General features: G+C 43.5%; 1 protein-coding gene across 2 annotated transcripts in view; it reads left to right on the forward strand.

Moving 5' to 3' along the window:
• LOC118691706 (monocarboxylate transporter 2-like) overlaps positions 1–12,301 on the forward strand; it is a 33,028-nt gene extending 20,727 nt beyond the window's left edge. For both annotated transcript variants that reach the window (XM_036391058.1, XM_036391056.1), the window contains exons 2-4: positions 2,130–2,273; positions 8,427–9,275; positions 11,997–12,301. In XM_036391058.1, coding sequence (XP_036246951.1) covers positions 2,130–2,273; positions 8,427–9,275; positions 11,997–12,289 — 1,286 coding nt within the window. In that variant the 3' untranslated portion in view covers positions 12,290–12,301. The remainder of the gene's footprint in view (positions 1–2,129; positions 2,274–8,426; positions 9,276–11,996) is intronic.
• The last annotated feature ends 5,379 nt before the right edge of the window (positions 12,302–17,680 follow it).

A 17,680-nucleotide genomic window follows, 5' to 3' on the forward strand; every position in this document is an offset into this window, starting at 1 on the left:
TGCAGAGTTGTACTGCAGGCAGAAGTGGAAGCCTCAGGGTGTGCACCCTGCTCTGCAAGTGAAGTATTTCTGAGCAGGCATTCCTTGCTCTCACCATGGGCTGATGGAGGTGATGGAGCAGGTCCCTGAGAGCCAGGGGAGCTGCAGAGCCACAGGCACAGCTCTGAGTGGAGCCAGCAGCAGGATGAGGCTCAGCATCCCCACTCAGTCCTCTGCTGTCCTTAGCAGGACCATTGTGGGCTTGAAATGCTTTGCTCCCTGGTACAACATCCTGCAGGTTGAAAGCCCTCTGCCAGTGGGCAAAGGTAATGGAAACCACATTTTCTTAGCTGAGTAATTAGATTGATTCTGCAGAAATGCAGACATGTGGAAAATTGAAAAATGGAAGAGTTGCATGCCCTGAGGCTGCAGATGAATATGTTGGTGCCTTTCTGAGGAACATTGGCTCAATCTATTGAGTTACAGGACGTGCTGAGAGCAGCCCAAGCACAATGCAAGTTCAGGCCCTGACCGAGGGAAACTCTTCAGAAGGGGGTGTGTTTCTCACTGTGTTGATCTCAAATGTATATCCCTTTCCCCAGAACTTCTCATTGAATTCTGTAGTGCTCTGTGCAGCAAAAGGATGCACCTGTGTGAATCCAGTCACAGGATTAGCAGAAAAACTCTCCATGTAATTATAGACACCCAGAAATTTTAATTGAATGGTGCATTTGATGGGACTAGATCACAGATCACAGTTACAAGGATGTTGTTGAGACTGTGATTGTGTGCATTTAATTTATGAGTGTTTTGACCTCAGATATCAAATGGAAATTATTTCTATGGGCTTCATTCCCCAGATTAAACCAGCCATACCTACTGCTTTCTATTCTTGCACATTATAACAGCTGAGAACTTGTTTGGATACTGTCAGCCATTCTGAGGGAGGGTTGGGGTTTCTGGGTTTTGTTCCTGTGATCAGGAGTTCTGTGGTTTGCAGGGTCTGCAGAGAGCTCTGGAGCTATTTCTGACTGAGATTATTTAAGCAAAGGTAAATATTCCACCATAGCTCTGTGGTGAGGTAGGTCCCACAGCCAAGCTCCTCAGAGATGCCTGTGGCTTTAAAATACCAGTTTGCAGTATTGTGTGTGTGAGTGGTGTGGGAAGTGGCAGGAATGAAGGCAAGCAGGCACACTGGGCTCTGAAACACCATTACTGTCTGATGAGTAGCACCACAAACAGCCAGGTAAATTCAGATATTGAATCTGTCTCTATTCCCCTTCCTCATTTCCAGTATCACTTTTGAAGCATTTGGGTTCAGGACTTTTAGTAATACAGAATCTTTTCTTTACATCTCACAGCTGGGACTTCTGGACTGCTCTTTGCTGTTCAGCTTGGCTTTTCTAGTTCTGGCTTCTTAGTTCTGGCTTCTCAGAGCTGGCTTTCTTTGAGCAGGAGGTTGGTCCTGAGGTACCATCGAAGTCCCTCCAATATTTATCTTATTGTGATTCTGATTTTTACTGGTCTCACTTCCTCCGATTTCAATGCTTTGTTTCAGTGTGCACAGTTTTTGTCAAGCCATTTCCCTCTTTCATAATTTTGCACTGCCCTGAACCTCCTCTTTGCATAAATGCAAGTCCAAACTGGTTCTTTTGAGCTCTGGCTAATCCATCATCCCCAATATTTCCTACCTACATGGACTGCTATTAAGATTTAATTAACAACTGATCTGCTGAAGCTTTGGTCCTGGTCAGCAATATTGGAATTGCATTAAATAGAGGCATTAAAAATGCAACAGCATTTGTGATATCTGCCTCACAATATGAGTCAGTGCTCTGTGTGTGCAGTTTAACATCATCATAAATCAAGGAGCTCCCATGACTCACATGATTTGCTATTGCTGTTTCCCTTCTCTGGTGACACATGGAAATGCTGGGGGCAGGAGCCATGGTTACACACCCATGGCACTGGACATGCTGCCATCTCCATGTGGAGGATCTCTGCTTTTCCATTTTCTTCCTGAGCTCACCCTAGGAGCTGTCAGCAGCACTCAGGCCCATTGGTACTGCAGAGCTTTACCTGCTGTTTGTCAAACATGCCCTTCTGTCAGAAGACACAACCTCAAGGTCCTTTTTGCCCCCTTTCCCCAGGTCCCATCAGCAGCATTTTGGTGAACCGCTACGGCAGCCGCCCCGTGGTGATGTTTGGGGGGCTCCTGTGTGGGGTGGGGATGATCTCAGCTGCCTTCTGCACCAGCATCCTGCAGCTCTACATCTGCGTGGGCTTCATCACAGGTGAGAACACAGCACCTCCTTCCCTGCACAGTGAGGCTCCCTTCTGATGGCTTGGGGCTGGCATGCCTGGGCAATGTCTGCACCAACACAAACACAGGAAAGCGGGAGAGATAAAAAGCTTGGGAGATAAAATGTGGTGGGACAAAGGCCCTCCTTTATTGTATTTGTGGGGTTCCCAAATGAAGAAGGAATGATGAATCTGACTCCATGTTCTTAGAAGGCCAATTTATTATTTTATGATACTATATTATATTAAAGAATGCTATATAAAACTATACTAAAGAGTACAGAAAGGATACTTAGAGAAGGCTAAAATGATAATAATGAAAACTTGTGACTCTGAGTTGGCACTGATTGGCCACTGAGTCAAAACAATTCACATGAAACCAATGAAACAATCACCTGTTGGATAAACAATCTCCAACCACATTCCAAAGAAGCAAAACCCAGGAGAAGCAAATGAGATAATATTGTTTTCCTTTTTCTCTGAGGCTTCTCAGCTTCCCAGGACAGAAATCCTGGGCAAAGGGATTTTTCCAGAAAATGTGACTGCCACACTCCTTATCAATGCTCCAGATGAACTTGAGCAAAGAGCAGCTCCCTGTGCTGTGTTCCTGGCTGGACATGGCATGTGGGATCCAGGCAGGGCTGTGCTCTGTGCAGCTCAGTGCTCTGGGCCAGGAACTGGGCATGGTGCCCATCAGAGCCCTCAGCTCCCCCTGAAGCAAACCCAGGTTGGCTGTGCTCTACCCTGGGCACAGCAAGTCCTTCTGGGTACAATTGTGACTATAAAGAAAGCACCCTTGTTCCTATTTTCTGTGTGTTATCTTCTCTCTGTGAGATACATGGGATGAGATTTCCGTTCACTTGCCCATTTCCAGCTTGTGAGGTGAGGAGGTCCTTTATCTGAAAACAAGAACTGCTGGAGTTGACCAAAAATATCCCTACTGTGAAAAAAAAAACCCAAAAAACCCCTGTATTTCCTTCTTGAAGTTCCAATTTGAATTGCCTGTATTGAAATATGAATTCCGTATTGGAAACTCAAGCAGAATAAGGCACAGGCTCAGTCCAGCATCTTTAAAGCCTGCAGGTGCCAGGTTATTACTTTTAAAGGTAGATGGAATAGAGCTCTCCACCTCTGTGGGTATAGATGCTTAATTGCAAGTATTTTTGGTTTATTATTTTGGATAAGGTACTGCCAAAGTTTATTCCAGTGCAGCTAGGACATCTGCTTGGAAGCATGACACAATGAGTTCAAATTGGCTTCTGAGGTTGCCAGGTGTATGGTTTAATGAATGTTCCCAATCTCTCTGCAGATGCATTAAGTGTTGCTGCTTTCTGAATGTGAAAATGTGAGCTCAACATTTAAAATCAATAAAACCAGCCACTAGCAAAGTAAATTGGGACAGAAAGTTTGTCACCCTGTTCTTCTATATCAATATTCTTTTATTAAATCTGTACAGTAGTGAATAAATCCCTGTGTAGCGCTCCTCCTCTTAAACTTTACTCTTCCTAAGGACTGTCACTGTAATTAAATGAAATTGTGTTATTATTGGATGAATAAATCTTGCAGATTCCTTGAAAGAGACTCCAGAAACAAAGAGATGGGAAATAAAATTAACCAATGTCTCCCAATATTTCTCAATGCATGAGCTTGCATCATTTCCTCCTAAACAAGTGTCCTCTGGGAAGGCAAAGGGGGAAATGACAGGACAAGGGGGGATGACTTTCAACTGACAGAGGGCAGTTTAGATTAGATGCCAGGAAGAAATCCTTTATTGTGAGGTTGGGAGGACCTGGCACAGGTTGCAGACAGAAAAGCTGTGGCTGTCCCATTCCTGGAATGTCCAAGGCCAGGTTGGATGGGGCTTGGAGCAACGTGGGACAGTGGAAGGTGTCCCTGCCATGGCAAGGGAGCTGCAATGGGATGAGTTTTAAGGTCCCTTCCAACCCAAACCATTCTGTGATTCTAAGTTGACTAATGCTGGATTAGCACATGGACACCATAAATCCTTTGCTGAAAATATTCCATGCACTTTGGTGAGCAGAAGGACTCAGACAAGAAACAGGGCTGTAGGAAGGCACCAGCCTCTCTGTTCTAAAGCACTTGGCCAAAAAGGTGACAGGAGGGAGCTCTGTGCATAACCCCAACAGAGCCAGGATTGGTAAAGGCCTTGCTCTTGGTCCCTGAACGTGTCTGCAAGTCTGGTGCATCACCCAGCACAGAGTGTGGGCAGTGCTCAGTGCACACAGGTGACCTCGTGCCAGCCCTGAGGTACAGAGCTGAAACCCCCACCTCTCTTTGCACTGCTGTGCTGATTCCTCTGAGCAGGGCACAATTTTTGTGTGCATCTTTTTCGCAGACATCTTTCATGGAAAATCCTTTCCTTAGGATTTTTCCTCCTGAGAAGCTGAGAGGCCTCAGGAACAAAATGTAAACAATAGTTATCTGCTGCTGTGGGATGCAACAGGTGCATCTGGGATTGGTCTCATAGAGTTGTTTCTAATTAATGGCCAATCACAGTCAGCTGGCTTGGACTCTCTGTGCAAGACAGAAGCTTTTGTTATCATTCTTGGCTATTCTATTCTTAGCTAGCCTTCTGATGAAACCTTTTCTTCTATTCTTTTAGTATAGTTTTAATGTAATATATGTCATAAAATAATAAATCAAGCCTTCTGAAGCATGGAGTCAGATCCTCATCTCTTCCCCAGTCCGAAAAACCCCTGTGAGCATCATCACACATCTTTTCCTCCTGCCTGCTGAGCAAGGGCAGCTGTGGGGGTGAGGTGCTGGCTGATAACCAATCATCCCCAGGCACAGGGGGGAGTGTGGGGAAGGAATATTAATTTGACAGAGAAGGGAAGATGCTTGCAAGCCTGATAACATGCTTGATGCCTCCAATTAAGCTTGAAGTATCTTTTTTGGTCAGGCCTAGCATGGAAGCATTCAAGGGCAATTAGGAAGCCACCTGCCCATCACACAGCTGTGACAGTGCTGCTGCATGAGGAGAGAGGCTTTTGTGAAGGGGATTTGCAGTAACTGTAAGGCAACCTGTAAACATCACACTCTTTCTAGCCTCCTTCCTGCCAGCCTGGAAAGAAAACAGTCTGATGTAAAAGCCTGGGCTCATGTAAGTCACAGGGATGGAGGTAAAAACAAGGTCTTGGTACAAGGAGGTCTCTGCTACAGTCCTGTGCCTTTGGCATATTAATAGAAATCTCTTCAGAGGAGCAGAGCAGGAAGTATCTGTTTGCAGTGGAGGGATTAGACACAGCAGTCTCAGCTGCTGACTTGATTGTGCCTGTTTCCATTTGCATGCAGAGCAGGAGCCAGGCTCTGCTGGTGGAGGCAGCTCTGTCCTTGATGGCTCTCTGGGCTGCATGAGGCACTTTGCATGCACAGGAAACCCCACAGCCTCTTCCCATTTGTTTCCCTACAGCGCTTAGAAAAAGAAATGGGGTTTGCAAGCTGTCCACCTGGACAGGTGCCAGCCTGGATGCATTCAGTAGGTGCTTCAACATGCAACCTCTCCTGAAGTCTGAGGTAGAAGCAGCAAATTTCAAAGCTAATTGCAAGGTGGTAATGACTGGTCAGAGTTTAGCTCAATGAGCACCAATTAGACTGCCATGAAATAAAATGGGATCTTAGACTGCCATGAAATAAAATGGGATCTTGGGTGAGGCAGGTGGACTGAGAGCAGAGTCTTTGCCATGGCTGTAGTTGTTGAGTACTGAAATACCTGGTCAGATTGTTCCTTGCTAATAAAGTGAGAACAAGATCAATAACTACACAGCTGAGTCCTGTAGCCCCACTATTTCCTTCTGATATGAGGGAGATGTATTTAATCCAGGAAAGGACACTCCCTCTAGCACAGGTTTGCTTCTGTTCTTGCAACACCACTGACAGACCTCTCTGTCATATCCCTGGGGAGAAAATGTGGTTATTGAGTAACAATTCCAGCTATGGAAAAGCTGCTGTAGCTTCTGAAAACTGCAATAAAATGGATGCAAATATTTCCTATTAAAGTCAGCCAAAAGCTTAAAGTAAATTGAAATTCCAGTTATTCAATTTGAAACTCTCCAAATTTAATTAATGGGAAGAGCATGAGGTAATATTAAATTAGATTTGTCTGACTGGCAAATTAATGTTCACATAATAAAAAAAATTGAGATGATTATTGTTTAAGTGGGTAGCTGGCATCCAGTCTGATTTTCCTCCTTTGGAAGACGTGTGGTGTGTCCCTACCAAAACTGACTCTGTAGAAATGATGGTTCAATTTCTGCCCTTACTGACCAGCCTAGGAAATGGGGACTTAATGCAAACTCTCACCTGCTGTGCTGCATCTTCTCAGGTGGAAAAAGATACATTTCTGTATTTCAGCTCTGTCCAATGGTGTTTTCTAACCAGGGCTGTGGTTTTCCTCTGTGGTTCCCAGGTCACCCTGAATTTGGCCCTATAGGCATTACAAGGAGGCTGCACTTCCCAAAGATGTGCCCTGCCTAACATATGGAGTCTCTAAAAAAGTTCATGCTGAGAATGTTTTCTATCCAGAATTATTTTAATGTGTTGCCATTTCAATTTATTTTTAATGTTGTAAACTTCAAAGTAATTAAAAAAAATAACTTTAGACTTGGCAAAAATCATAATTTTGCAAACCCATTTAAACTGAAACTATCCAGCATTGGCTGGATTCTGCTGCATCAGTTGGATTCTACTCTATCAGTGACTAATGATAGTGTTCCTTAATTAATTTTGAGGACCTTGACCTTTGTAAATTCTCTTCTGTAAAGCAATATGCCTAATTATGTACTGCACAGTTAAACAAACTAATTATATCGACTAATGAACAAGAAAAAATCTGCATGACCCTATTTTCAGGATTCATGTTCTCTGATATAATCATTTCAAGGATTACGTTTCTGCTTTGTTCTAATGTGGCTCATTCTTTCCTGGATGATGGAGTGGAAAATATGTGGCATGACTTTTAAATGCCATTTTGATGGAGTTCTGAAAAAATGAACTTTTTATGAAAATACTGCATGTCAAAGAAATGCTTGAAAATACTATTGATTAATTATTGATTATTGATGTTGGGCATCAGGAGGAATGGTTGGATATCAGGAAGAATTTTTCACTGAAAAGGTGATTAAGCCTTGGAATGGGATGCCCAGGGAGGTGGTGGATTCACCATACTTGAAAGTGTTCAAGAAAAAGCTGGAGGTGGCACTCAGTGCCCTGGTCTAATTCATGATGATTGGCCAGAGGTTGGACTCCATGGTCTTGGGGGTGTTTTCCAACCTTACTGATTGTGTGATCCTATGGTTCTGTATGGCAGTGCTCTCAAACAAAACCACAGAAAATTGAGACCACCACAGCCTTTGGTATTTCTGCCTGCAGATTCCACCTGTGCAGGAGAAGCTGGCCAACTGAATTAGCAATGCAGACTTATAATGGCATTTATACATCTAAATAGAATAAAAATAAATTCTAATTAAAAGACACACTCTGGGGTCCTGTGTAATTAGCATCCTCAGTAGCTGTTTTGCTGTGTACTTGCAGACCTCTTAATCTTTTGGATCAGACCTGAGCTGCTCACAGCACCAAATCAGTCGCGGCTGAGGAGGGTGAGGAGGGTGGCTGAGGAGGATGATGATGTCATTTTCTGTGCAGGTCTGGCTGCCCAGCAGCAGAGTTGGGTGCCCATGGAAGGGGAGGCCAGCCCTGGATGGATGAACTTTGGTGGTTGACACTGTCCAAGCCAAAACAACCTTCCTCAAACTGGGAGTTGCTATTTTTTAAAAAAACAGATCCATCCTCTCCCCCAGCAAGGCTGCTGTGTGTGGACAGAACCCACCAGCATTTTGTGAGGGAATAGTTTTGGTTCCCTCTGAAGCAAACTCTTGGTGCTAGTTTTGCCACCCAAGAGATTTGCAGTGCAGAAGGAAGGGGGTTCTCTGACTGAAAGAGTGTTTCTGGGGTCTGGTTACCCAAATGTGGCAGCCAGAACTCAGAGACACCCTGAGCAACATTTTCATCCAGATTGTTGTGTTGAAGAGCCACCAGTGAGCCAATTGACTAGGAATTTCCTTAAACAATGAGCTGAGGAGAAATGGGTCTCAAATCTTCCTTTGTTTGTCTGAACTGTTTTCCAGGATTTGGCCTTGCTCTCAACCTTCAGCCATCAGTGATAATCATAGGGAAATACTTCTTGAAGAGAAGACCCATTGCCAATGGCCTTGCTATGGCAGGGAGCCCCGTGATGCTTTGCACCCTGGCACCTCTCAACCAATTCCTTTTTGACAATTTTGGCTGGAGGGGCAGCTTTTTAATTCTTGGGGCCATTTTATTAAACTGCTGTGTGGCAGGAGCTCTCTTCAGACCCATAGGGCCAGGCACAGCACCAGTCAAAACCCAGGTGACTGAGGAAGGGAAGGATGCTCTGAAAGGAAAGATCACTGAAGATGGCCCCATGGAGAACAAAACAGAAGAGGAAGGAGAAAAGGACTGCTTTGAAAAAGTCAATCAGTACCTTGATTTCTCCCTCTTTAAACACAGAGGGTTCTTGATTTACCTGATCGGAAACGTGCTCATGTTCCTGGGGTTCTTCGCCCCCATCGTTTTCCTGGCACCCTATGCCAAGCACACTGGCATAGATGAATATTCAGCTGCTTTCCTGCTCTCCATCCTGGCCATTGTGGACATGGTTGCTCGCCCCACCACGGGCATCGTTGCCAACAGCAGGTGGGTGAGGCCGAGGATCCAGTACTTCTTCAGCTTCGCCATCGCCTTCAACGGTGCCTGCCACCTCCTGTGCCCGCTGGCCTCCAGCTACACGGGGCTCATCGTGTACTCCAGCTTCTTTGGGCTGGCCTTTGGCATGGTGTGTGCCATGCTCTTCGAGACGCTGATGGACCTGGTGGGAGCTGCCCGCTTCACCAGCGCCGTCGGCCTCGTCACCATCGCCGAGTGCTGCACCATCCTGCTGGGACCCCCCATCGGAGGTGAGTGTGTTGTCCTCCCCTGCTCTCACTCGGATTTAGACTTCGGCAAGCACAGCTCGTGGGAAATCGTCACTATAGGACACGAAACAACACAAGTGCACACACTGCTGCTCTCAAGGTGAAGAAAAAGGGAAGTTTATTTTCTGACTCCAACATTTATAGTTTTCTAAAAGAGACAGTGGATTGGAGGGTGACAGTGCCACCTCTCCAATGACACTGGACAACCTAACAATCCATCAAATTTCTCTTCTTCCATAAAATAATGCAAAACAATAAGTTATTTACAGAAAGTGTGTGAGAAAGTTCGCTACAAGAATGTAAACATCAGAAGGTTTAGAAAATCTTAAAAAAGCAGGGCGACATGAAATTATTCTAGATGTGTTTTCTCTGCCTCACAATCACCGTTTTTCCACTAGTAACTGGACAGGAAAGGGTGTCCTTGAGGTCTCCTCCAACATTTCCTCTTTCCTCCTTTCTGTTGGAGTGAGTCTTGGAGAGTCATCTTTTAATCCTGGATCTCTTTAGACACTTGAAATGAAATTGCTGAGTGGGACTTCCTACAACACCAAGAACCTTGCACTTCAGACACCTCCTCCTGGACTCCTTTTGCAAAAGGCTGGACTCCACCACAATTTAAGTAAAACACAACAGTTCTATGGAAGCCTCTTGTTGACTCAAACCTTACTGTTTGTCTGTAAGGCTCTGACTATGCCACTTAGGAATTTCAGTCATATTATTGCAGCTGAAAGATTTAAGTCTGTTCTAAAAGTAATTTTAAAAAATATTTATTTTGGATGGCATGGTTTGAAATATCAAAAGGCAGAGCCCACAAAGAGACAATACAGTGTCCAGGAGGACTTTCAGTCATCTAAAGATAAGTCAGGCCAGTGATCTCCTGTGATTTAACAGCCTTAATATTCCCTCTATGTAGCATGTGCTCCTTTTGCAGTTTGAACCCTTTTCCTGGATTCAAAACTGAGATCTGGCTAATGCTTCATATGACACATCCTGCAGAGCTGTTTAATTCTTCATATTACTGGGTAGCTCATACAGTGTGACAGAAGCAGCTGTATCCTCTTGCTGTCTTAGAGATTCATTATTTAATTAATGACAAACAAAAGAAAATACAATTTTAAAATGGCTGTTTTCTGAATTATGTAATTTTCTGTGTGGGAGATTAAGTTAATGACCAGAGACTGCTAATGAGGCTAAAACAGTTCTGTGTAATAATCAGTAATATTAGTTTTGTAGGGTTTTCCCCACCATTTTAATAAGCAGCAAATTTATTGGTTCTTTGGCATTTTAATAACCTACTGCAGGGTTCTGCTTTAATGAACTAAGTAAATTGTTCCCAATGTGTTTTATGACTTTATCTTATTCTCAAAGGAAAAGAGGCAAGACTATCCTACTGTTGAATTTTCTAATACTCTACTCATTAAAATTCTCATTGAAACCTATTTAGGAGGCCTCTAGGTCATCCTGATGAGCAGAAAAGGAAAAATTGTTGCAATTAGCGTTTGGTTGATGTCCCACCAGTTGCTTGAAAAACACAGTGCATGGAAAATGGTGTACCAAGTCAGCTAGGGATGACCCAGGAAAAGCCACTGACCAAAACCAGTTAAAAATTATTATTATTATTGTGATCAGGAAATCTGTTTGGTGACCGTAAAAACCCTTATTAGTGCAATGCACCAGGATAATTAATCATCAGCTTTTCAACATTAAGGGTCAATTGGGATGTAATTAAAGGTCCCTCTTTCTGAGGAGGAGAACATTTTCCAAAACGTCAGAGAGCTAAGGGATGATGGGCCAGTTTCAGGGAAGATTGTATTGTGAAGGCCAGGTTAGGAGTGGGTCTTACTTTAATTAGGATTTGGGATGTTGAGAATGGTCTGTGTTGCCCAGTAAATGGGAATTAATGCTCAGGATCATAATCCCAATAAGATTTGCATTACATTTTGACATAATGGAGAACGGTGACATTTCAATTAAGCCATCTCCCTTCAATTACTCTGTAACTCCATAGCAGAGGCATTAACCTTTGAGAGGAACCTGTCACATTTGTCTTGGCATTGAAATTATCTGACACTGACAGCATCATCTTTGCTTTCCCTGGAACAAATGTTTTCCAGTTTCACGCTGTGCCCTTTCCTCTTTGGATCAAGAGTGTAACTGCAGAAAGGGCAGCTGTGACCAAAAGCTGAGCCTCCTCTAATGTTGGTGGGTGACCCGTGGTGGGTAAATCACAGGGTCTTTGCCAAGAGCCTGAGATGAGACCCAGTGGGCAGGTGCCTTTTCATGAAAGTTTTCCCAAAAGCTGCTGCTTTTTGGCTGCCAAGCCAAATGGAAAATGGACATCCTTGTAATTGATCATGGGAGTTAGTGGAAAGGCTGCCTGCAGGCTCTGTGATCAGAGGAGCATGGAAAAAAAAAGGTGCACTGAAAAGGTCCAGACTTTGCAGTGTAGGTTCTGTCCCCTTCTACTGAACTGTGCAAATTATCAGAGCATTACCTGTACCAATGTCAGCTACCCACAGGCTGTATAGTGCAGCACATGTTCAGTATTTGCAGGCTCAGAATGTTTGTGGAAGAGATCAGAAGTTCAGAGAATATTTTATCCTACAGGCCCAAGGCTGTTCCTTGATATACAGGATCTGAAAACACAATACCTTTGCCTTCATCTCTAAATTTCTTTTTTTTTTTTTAATTTATATTTTACAGGAATTCTTATTGATACCTTTGGGGACTATAAATATATGTTCATTAAATGTGGAGCTGTGATGGTCCTGGCAGGAACCTTTCTGTTCATCATGAATTATTATAATTATCGTATGCTTGCCAAGGAGGAGAAGGAAAGAAAGGCAAAAGAAGAGGATCCTAAATCTGTAAGGACAGAAAATGAAGGCAAAAAACCCTGGAACAAAGACTCCATACAGGATGGGCCTGAGCTGGAACCTTTGAAAGAGAAGAGAGAAGGATTAAAGAAGGAAATGAATGGCACAAATGAAGTTTAAACCTGTTTTCATGGGCTGAATGGTAAATGACTTTTGGGTTGCTCAAGTGAACACCAGCTCTGAAATCACACTAGGTTTTAAAATTTTACTCTATTCTCTGCCATGTGCATCCTCTTCTTTGTTGCAGGAGAAGACTAGAACAGAAACAAGTCCTGATTCTCATAAACTGCTGGGACACTGCAGTATCCACTTGCCTACCAATTTCCTGCAAGATTTTCCTTTAGGTATTCCCCATTTCCCAGAGAAAAGGGAAATTTGATGTTTTGCAGGGGGGCAGGACAGGGCTGGCATGAGACAGGAGTCCTTTTCAGGCGCTTTGTCTGTGCAGGGCAGAAATTTAATCTTAAGCTTAACCCTTGACCTACATTCCAACAGTGCAAATTTAATTTTTCCCTAGGAGGTTACAAAGTGCTTATTATCCAATTTCTGAGTGCCTTACCGTTTCTAGTGAGCTTTTTCTTTGCAACACCCTGGTGAGACAGTAAGTGTTGCCACTATTAATTAATTGTACAAATGAAGAACTGAAGCACAGGGGAGCTTTGGGCATCCTTGCATCAGTGAATAAAGCTTAGGCATGCCAGAGCTGAAATGGAATCCACTGCCCAGAGTTGCCCAAAAGCCCTGCTGAGCACAGGTATCCCCTTGCTAGAAAAAGGGAATACAATGGATAGCAGTGCATTAAACCTGTGCACAGTGCACTCTGCTCGCTGTGTGCCTCACACTAATCACAACTGGTGATTTTGAGCACTGTCTCAGAGCTGGGACCTCGTGCCAAGCTTTTTTTTTAACCTGCTTCAGCTGCATCCATCCTGGGGGGAATCCAAACCCAGCTGCCTCCCCCTTGTTTGGGCAGGAGTGGGCACCGTCCTGCTGCTGGCACTGCAGTTCCTGCTGGCCTCATGCCACCCTGCTGCACAAAGTGAAGTTTGCCAGGGCAGTGATGCAGAGGTGGAGCTGAGACCACGTGGGAGGCTCTCATCCTGTGGTGGCAATTTTGATCTGGGAAGATTTGCTCTCTGATGTATTTTATACCAAGCAGCTGATGCCCAAGAGCCGTGGATGCTGAGCATGGCATCATGCAGTTGAGTCATCAGACTTCTGTGGAATTTCATGGATTGGATTAGATGAAAACAAGGACTTTTCAGGCAGATCACCCAAATCCAAAGCTAAAACTTGTCCAGAAGTTAGTTCTCCTTTTTCTTTGTTTCAATGGTACCCATATGTGGTCAGATAATATTTTTTCATGGTTTTGTCTTCGAAGAACTGTATTTTCTTGTCACTTGTGTACACAATATGAAGAAAGGCTTGTAAAAATACTTTCATAAATACCCTGTACTCTTAAAATTAGATAATTCTGGTCTTATTGTACAAAACTTTTTCTGTGAATTCTTTCGTTTTTTTGAAGAATAGTGGTCTTTGACTTCAGTAGGACTTAAATTTTAGCCCTATGTCATAACTTTTATTTTCTCTGAAAAAAACAAAATCTCTAAAAAATAATTAGCCTTCAGAGCTTCTTTTTAATACCCTTTATTTCTATCAAATAGATCTGTGATATTTCATTTAAAAAGGCCTTAATAGAAGGTCATGAATGTTTTCCAATACGCCTTCTGTCATATACTTAATAAAACTATTTTAAAAAATTAAATTAGTTTGCATTTTCCTGTGTGTGTAATGCAGCTTCTTGATTCAGTAAGGAGTTTATCCCCTGAGGGTTTCTAGCCCTGGCTCCATGCACATGATCACAGAACCCTTGGTCACAACCTCATCTTCTTGTTGATTTGGATTCCTTTGATATCCTTGGTGGTCTGGGCCAGCCTGACTCAGAGCTCCAGTTGTGTGGGCCTAGGAGACTGAAAGCTGTGCAAAATGACCTGGCAAGGACCTGACAAGATGATTTTCATACCTTTCCACCAGGTTGTACCAATTAATCCTCAGTGCAATGACCCAGATCCCCAGCTGTCCTTACGACAGGAGCTGATACTCCTGGCTCCTCGTCTCTCAGAAACCCCAAGCAAGCTTTTTAGGTCATAAAACTTTGTTAATACAGGTACGATTTTTAATTAAAAGGTGTTCTGTTCAACTATCTGTGAAAATCCTCTGGAAAAGATGCCTTTGTGAAACTGCCCCTGAGGGCAAAAAAACGTTTCATTGGATAAGTAGGTCTTTAAGGCTTCAGAATTCTTCTAACACAAAGCAGGTATTTCATTTAACCTACTCACTCCTGTCAAAGAAACTTACACTGCCTTTAAGATTATGGCACTATTTCTGTCAGGTAGGAAGCCAGACAATGTTAAGGCAATGTTGGTGGTTGTGGCTGCTGTTCAGTGGTGGGTGCCTGACTCTCCCCTGCTGCCTGCTCCTGCTGCCACACCGCACCCAAACCCCTGAGCATGACATCCCACTAATCACTGCAGCAAAGCAATGCCAAATAATTCTGTACTTATAAGCCCTAGAAATGCTTCCCTGACTCAAATCCTATGAATTCAACACCTTGCAGACTCAAGCTGTAATCCTTTCTTGGAAAGCTCTCAAACTTTCCGAAGAACATCTTCCGTTATTAAAAATAACTAGTGCAGTATGAAATAACCATTACAAAAAAGCTCTTGTGACGCAGTAGAATCTGCCTGTGCATCTAATTTAGTGATTTGTGTGGCAAATTGAACACAAAATTCATATTTACTTAGGTTTGGAAAGCACCCGTGTAAGGAAGTCAAGAGGTGTGAGAGTTGTGCCATAAATATGCGTGCTAGGCACAGGGGGGATATTTGGGATATCAGATGTGCAGGGATGATTGCAAACACTTTCTTTGGAGTGCAATTATGAGACTTTTCTTTTTATATTTCATTAGCTTGTGACCTTATTAGAAGTAATTGCCATTGTTTCCAGGGCTGCTCAGACCTCATCAAGAGCCTGATTTGGATGCTGGACCATCATCCCCAACAACCACAAAAGAAGCCAACAGAGTGGTGGTGTTTGATGGGGAGGTGTGACAAGTGCCACAGATTGGATTTAGATTCATCCCATGTACTCATTTTTTGTTTACAGTTGCCCTAACTTCTACCCTCTCTATATTTAGCTTTCCAAATTCAAAGGCATTGAGGTAGAATTCAAATGTTTCATTACTTTGGTGCGGCAAAATTTGTGCACATTTCTTCCTCCCTTTTAAAAAGAATGTTAGAGCAGTGACTCTGCCACACGATGGAGTGTCATGCTACTAGAAGGGGACATTTTCTGCCATCACACCTTGGGCCAGGTGCTGCTTTGCCCCACATATAAAAATCATTTAAATGCAATGAATGAACCATGTCTAGAAAGTGCAAAACACACAAGGAGACTTTAGAAGTCTGGAACCACAAATGAGTAGAGGCAACTTGGTAGTAACTCTGTTAAAAATTAGTAAGCAAGCAAACAAACAAACAAATGAAGTGCCAACCCATGTGTTTGAAATATGCAATCATTTTAGACAACACAGGAGATTATTCAGAAGGACACTTCCCATGGCAGCTGACACCAAATTTATTTGGTTGTGTTCAGAAAACACTTCATAGACAACACAGGTGCATTCAGATTACATCTGAAGTGAATTTAAAAGATGACTTTTGTGCCCTCTGCACTGACAGTGACATTGTCTATAAAATAGTAGTATTTGGACTTATCAGAACTGTGTGAGGGCGTTTTGATGAGTGACATTCACAACTATCAGCAAAGCTTCCCACAATGGCAGCGTGGCTCAGGAGCACAGATTTGATTTGCTGTCCTCTCTGACACTCACTAAAGTATGGCTGTGCTTCAGCTTGGGTTTGGAAAGGGGCTCATTCACATCCTGACACCAGAAAATGAACATCCATGGGTGAATGGGATGTTCTGTGTCACTGTGGTCGAGACCCTGCTACCACCAGTAACAAAATTCCCTTTTATACAGTGTACAACCCTTTCTCCTGCAGAGTCTGCTTCTAGTTCAGATAAAGTATCTGACAGTCTGATGGTGCAAACACCTCAGTGAGTACTGCCCACCCTCACACCATCATCATCTCTGAATGGTCCAGCCCTTGGCCCAACTCCCCAGCCCATGAATTTGTCATTTTTCTACAGGTTTTTCAGACTAAATCCATGGAAAAAGAGGCAGAGAAACACAGGCTTCCCATAGGCTCTCCAGAGGTTTTGGATTCTGTCTGCTGGGTGCAGACAGAAGACAGAAGACACAAAATGTGTCACATGAAGAAACTCCCACCTCCTGTGGGAACACTGCTGCTTGGAACAGGCACCAAACAAGAATGTGCTTCTACACTTTTCTGGTCAAATCCATTGGCTGCCAAGAAGGGGAAGATAATTCACCAAAGATGGCAGCTTCAAGGTCTAATTCTGACACATCAGATTCCTTATGAATCCTGGATCCTGTTTAATGTGCAAAGCAGAGTTTTTCAGGTGAATGGGTGTGATTGAAATGAAACAGGGACAAGCCCTTGCCTCCTGCTGCAGAGCCTGGCATTCCCTTCCTGGACAGATGAGATTCTTAAGTAGTTTTAATGAGTATGTAATCACTCCTGACCATTAGTTATGCCTGTGATCACAAAGCACAACTCCAGAGAGAGATCCTTGGAATATCTAGGAGGTTCCATGCATTATTAAGTGAAAAACCCACAGACTTTACCTATCACCCATTAATACTATGTACAAGAACTGCTTGTTGAGCAAACTTGCCAACTCTAATTATTCTCCCAGCAGACTGTGGAGGGATTTTTTTGGCACTTTTACAAATCTAATGGAAACCTCCACAACCCTGCTCCTGCAGAGGCAGCGTGGGCAGGGAAATCTCTGAGATAGCCCTACCTACCTTGTGTGCACATGCACACACCCACAGCCAGCACTGGGACAGATCTAAGGGAAAACCCACCTGCTGAAGGCTGGCATGCAGGGGCTGCATTCCTCTGGGATGCCGGCACTGATGTGTTAAAGGGACTGAGTCACTCAAACCTGCATCAGAAGGGATCCTCAAGCATCTTTGATGGTGCATCTTTGATCCCAGAGGTGGCAGTGGCAATGGGAAGTGAGAAGGGAGCTCTTTTCAGCATCATCCCCAGACCACAGACAGGGACTGGGGAAGGAACACAGGTTGCTCTCCATTTCTGGGCTCCACTTTTCACTCTTCCAGACAGGACAAACCATGTAATAAAATTTGTTAACAGCTCATGACCTGGGACATGATGTATGTTAATTCATATTTCTTATTTCTTTAGACTTTTGGGTTTTTAATCAAAAAAGACTGTGAGTGCAGAGTCTAGAAATAAATAGAATTAGCTTACTGAGTAGGTATTTGTCCTCTGACTTACCTGTTACAGAAATCCTTCAAAATACAGTATTTTATAACACATTTCAGTATGACACATGAGG

Source organism: Molothrus ater, chromosome 11, assembly GCF_012460135.2.
Source record: "Molothrus ater isolate BHLD 08-10-18 breed brown headed cowbird chromosome 11, BPBGC_Mater_1.1, whole genome shotgun sequence".
Taxonomy (NCBI): Eukaryota; Metazoa; Chordata; class Aves; order Passeriformes; family Icteridae; genus Molothrus; species Molothrus ater.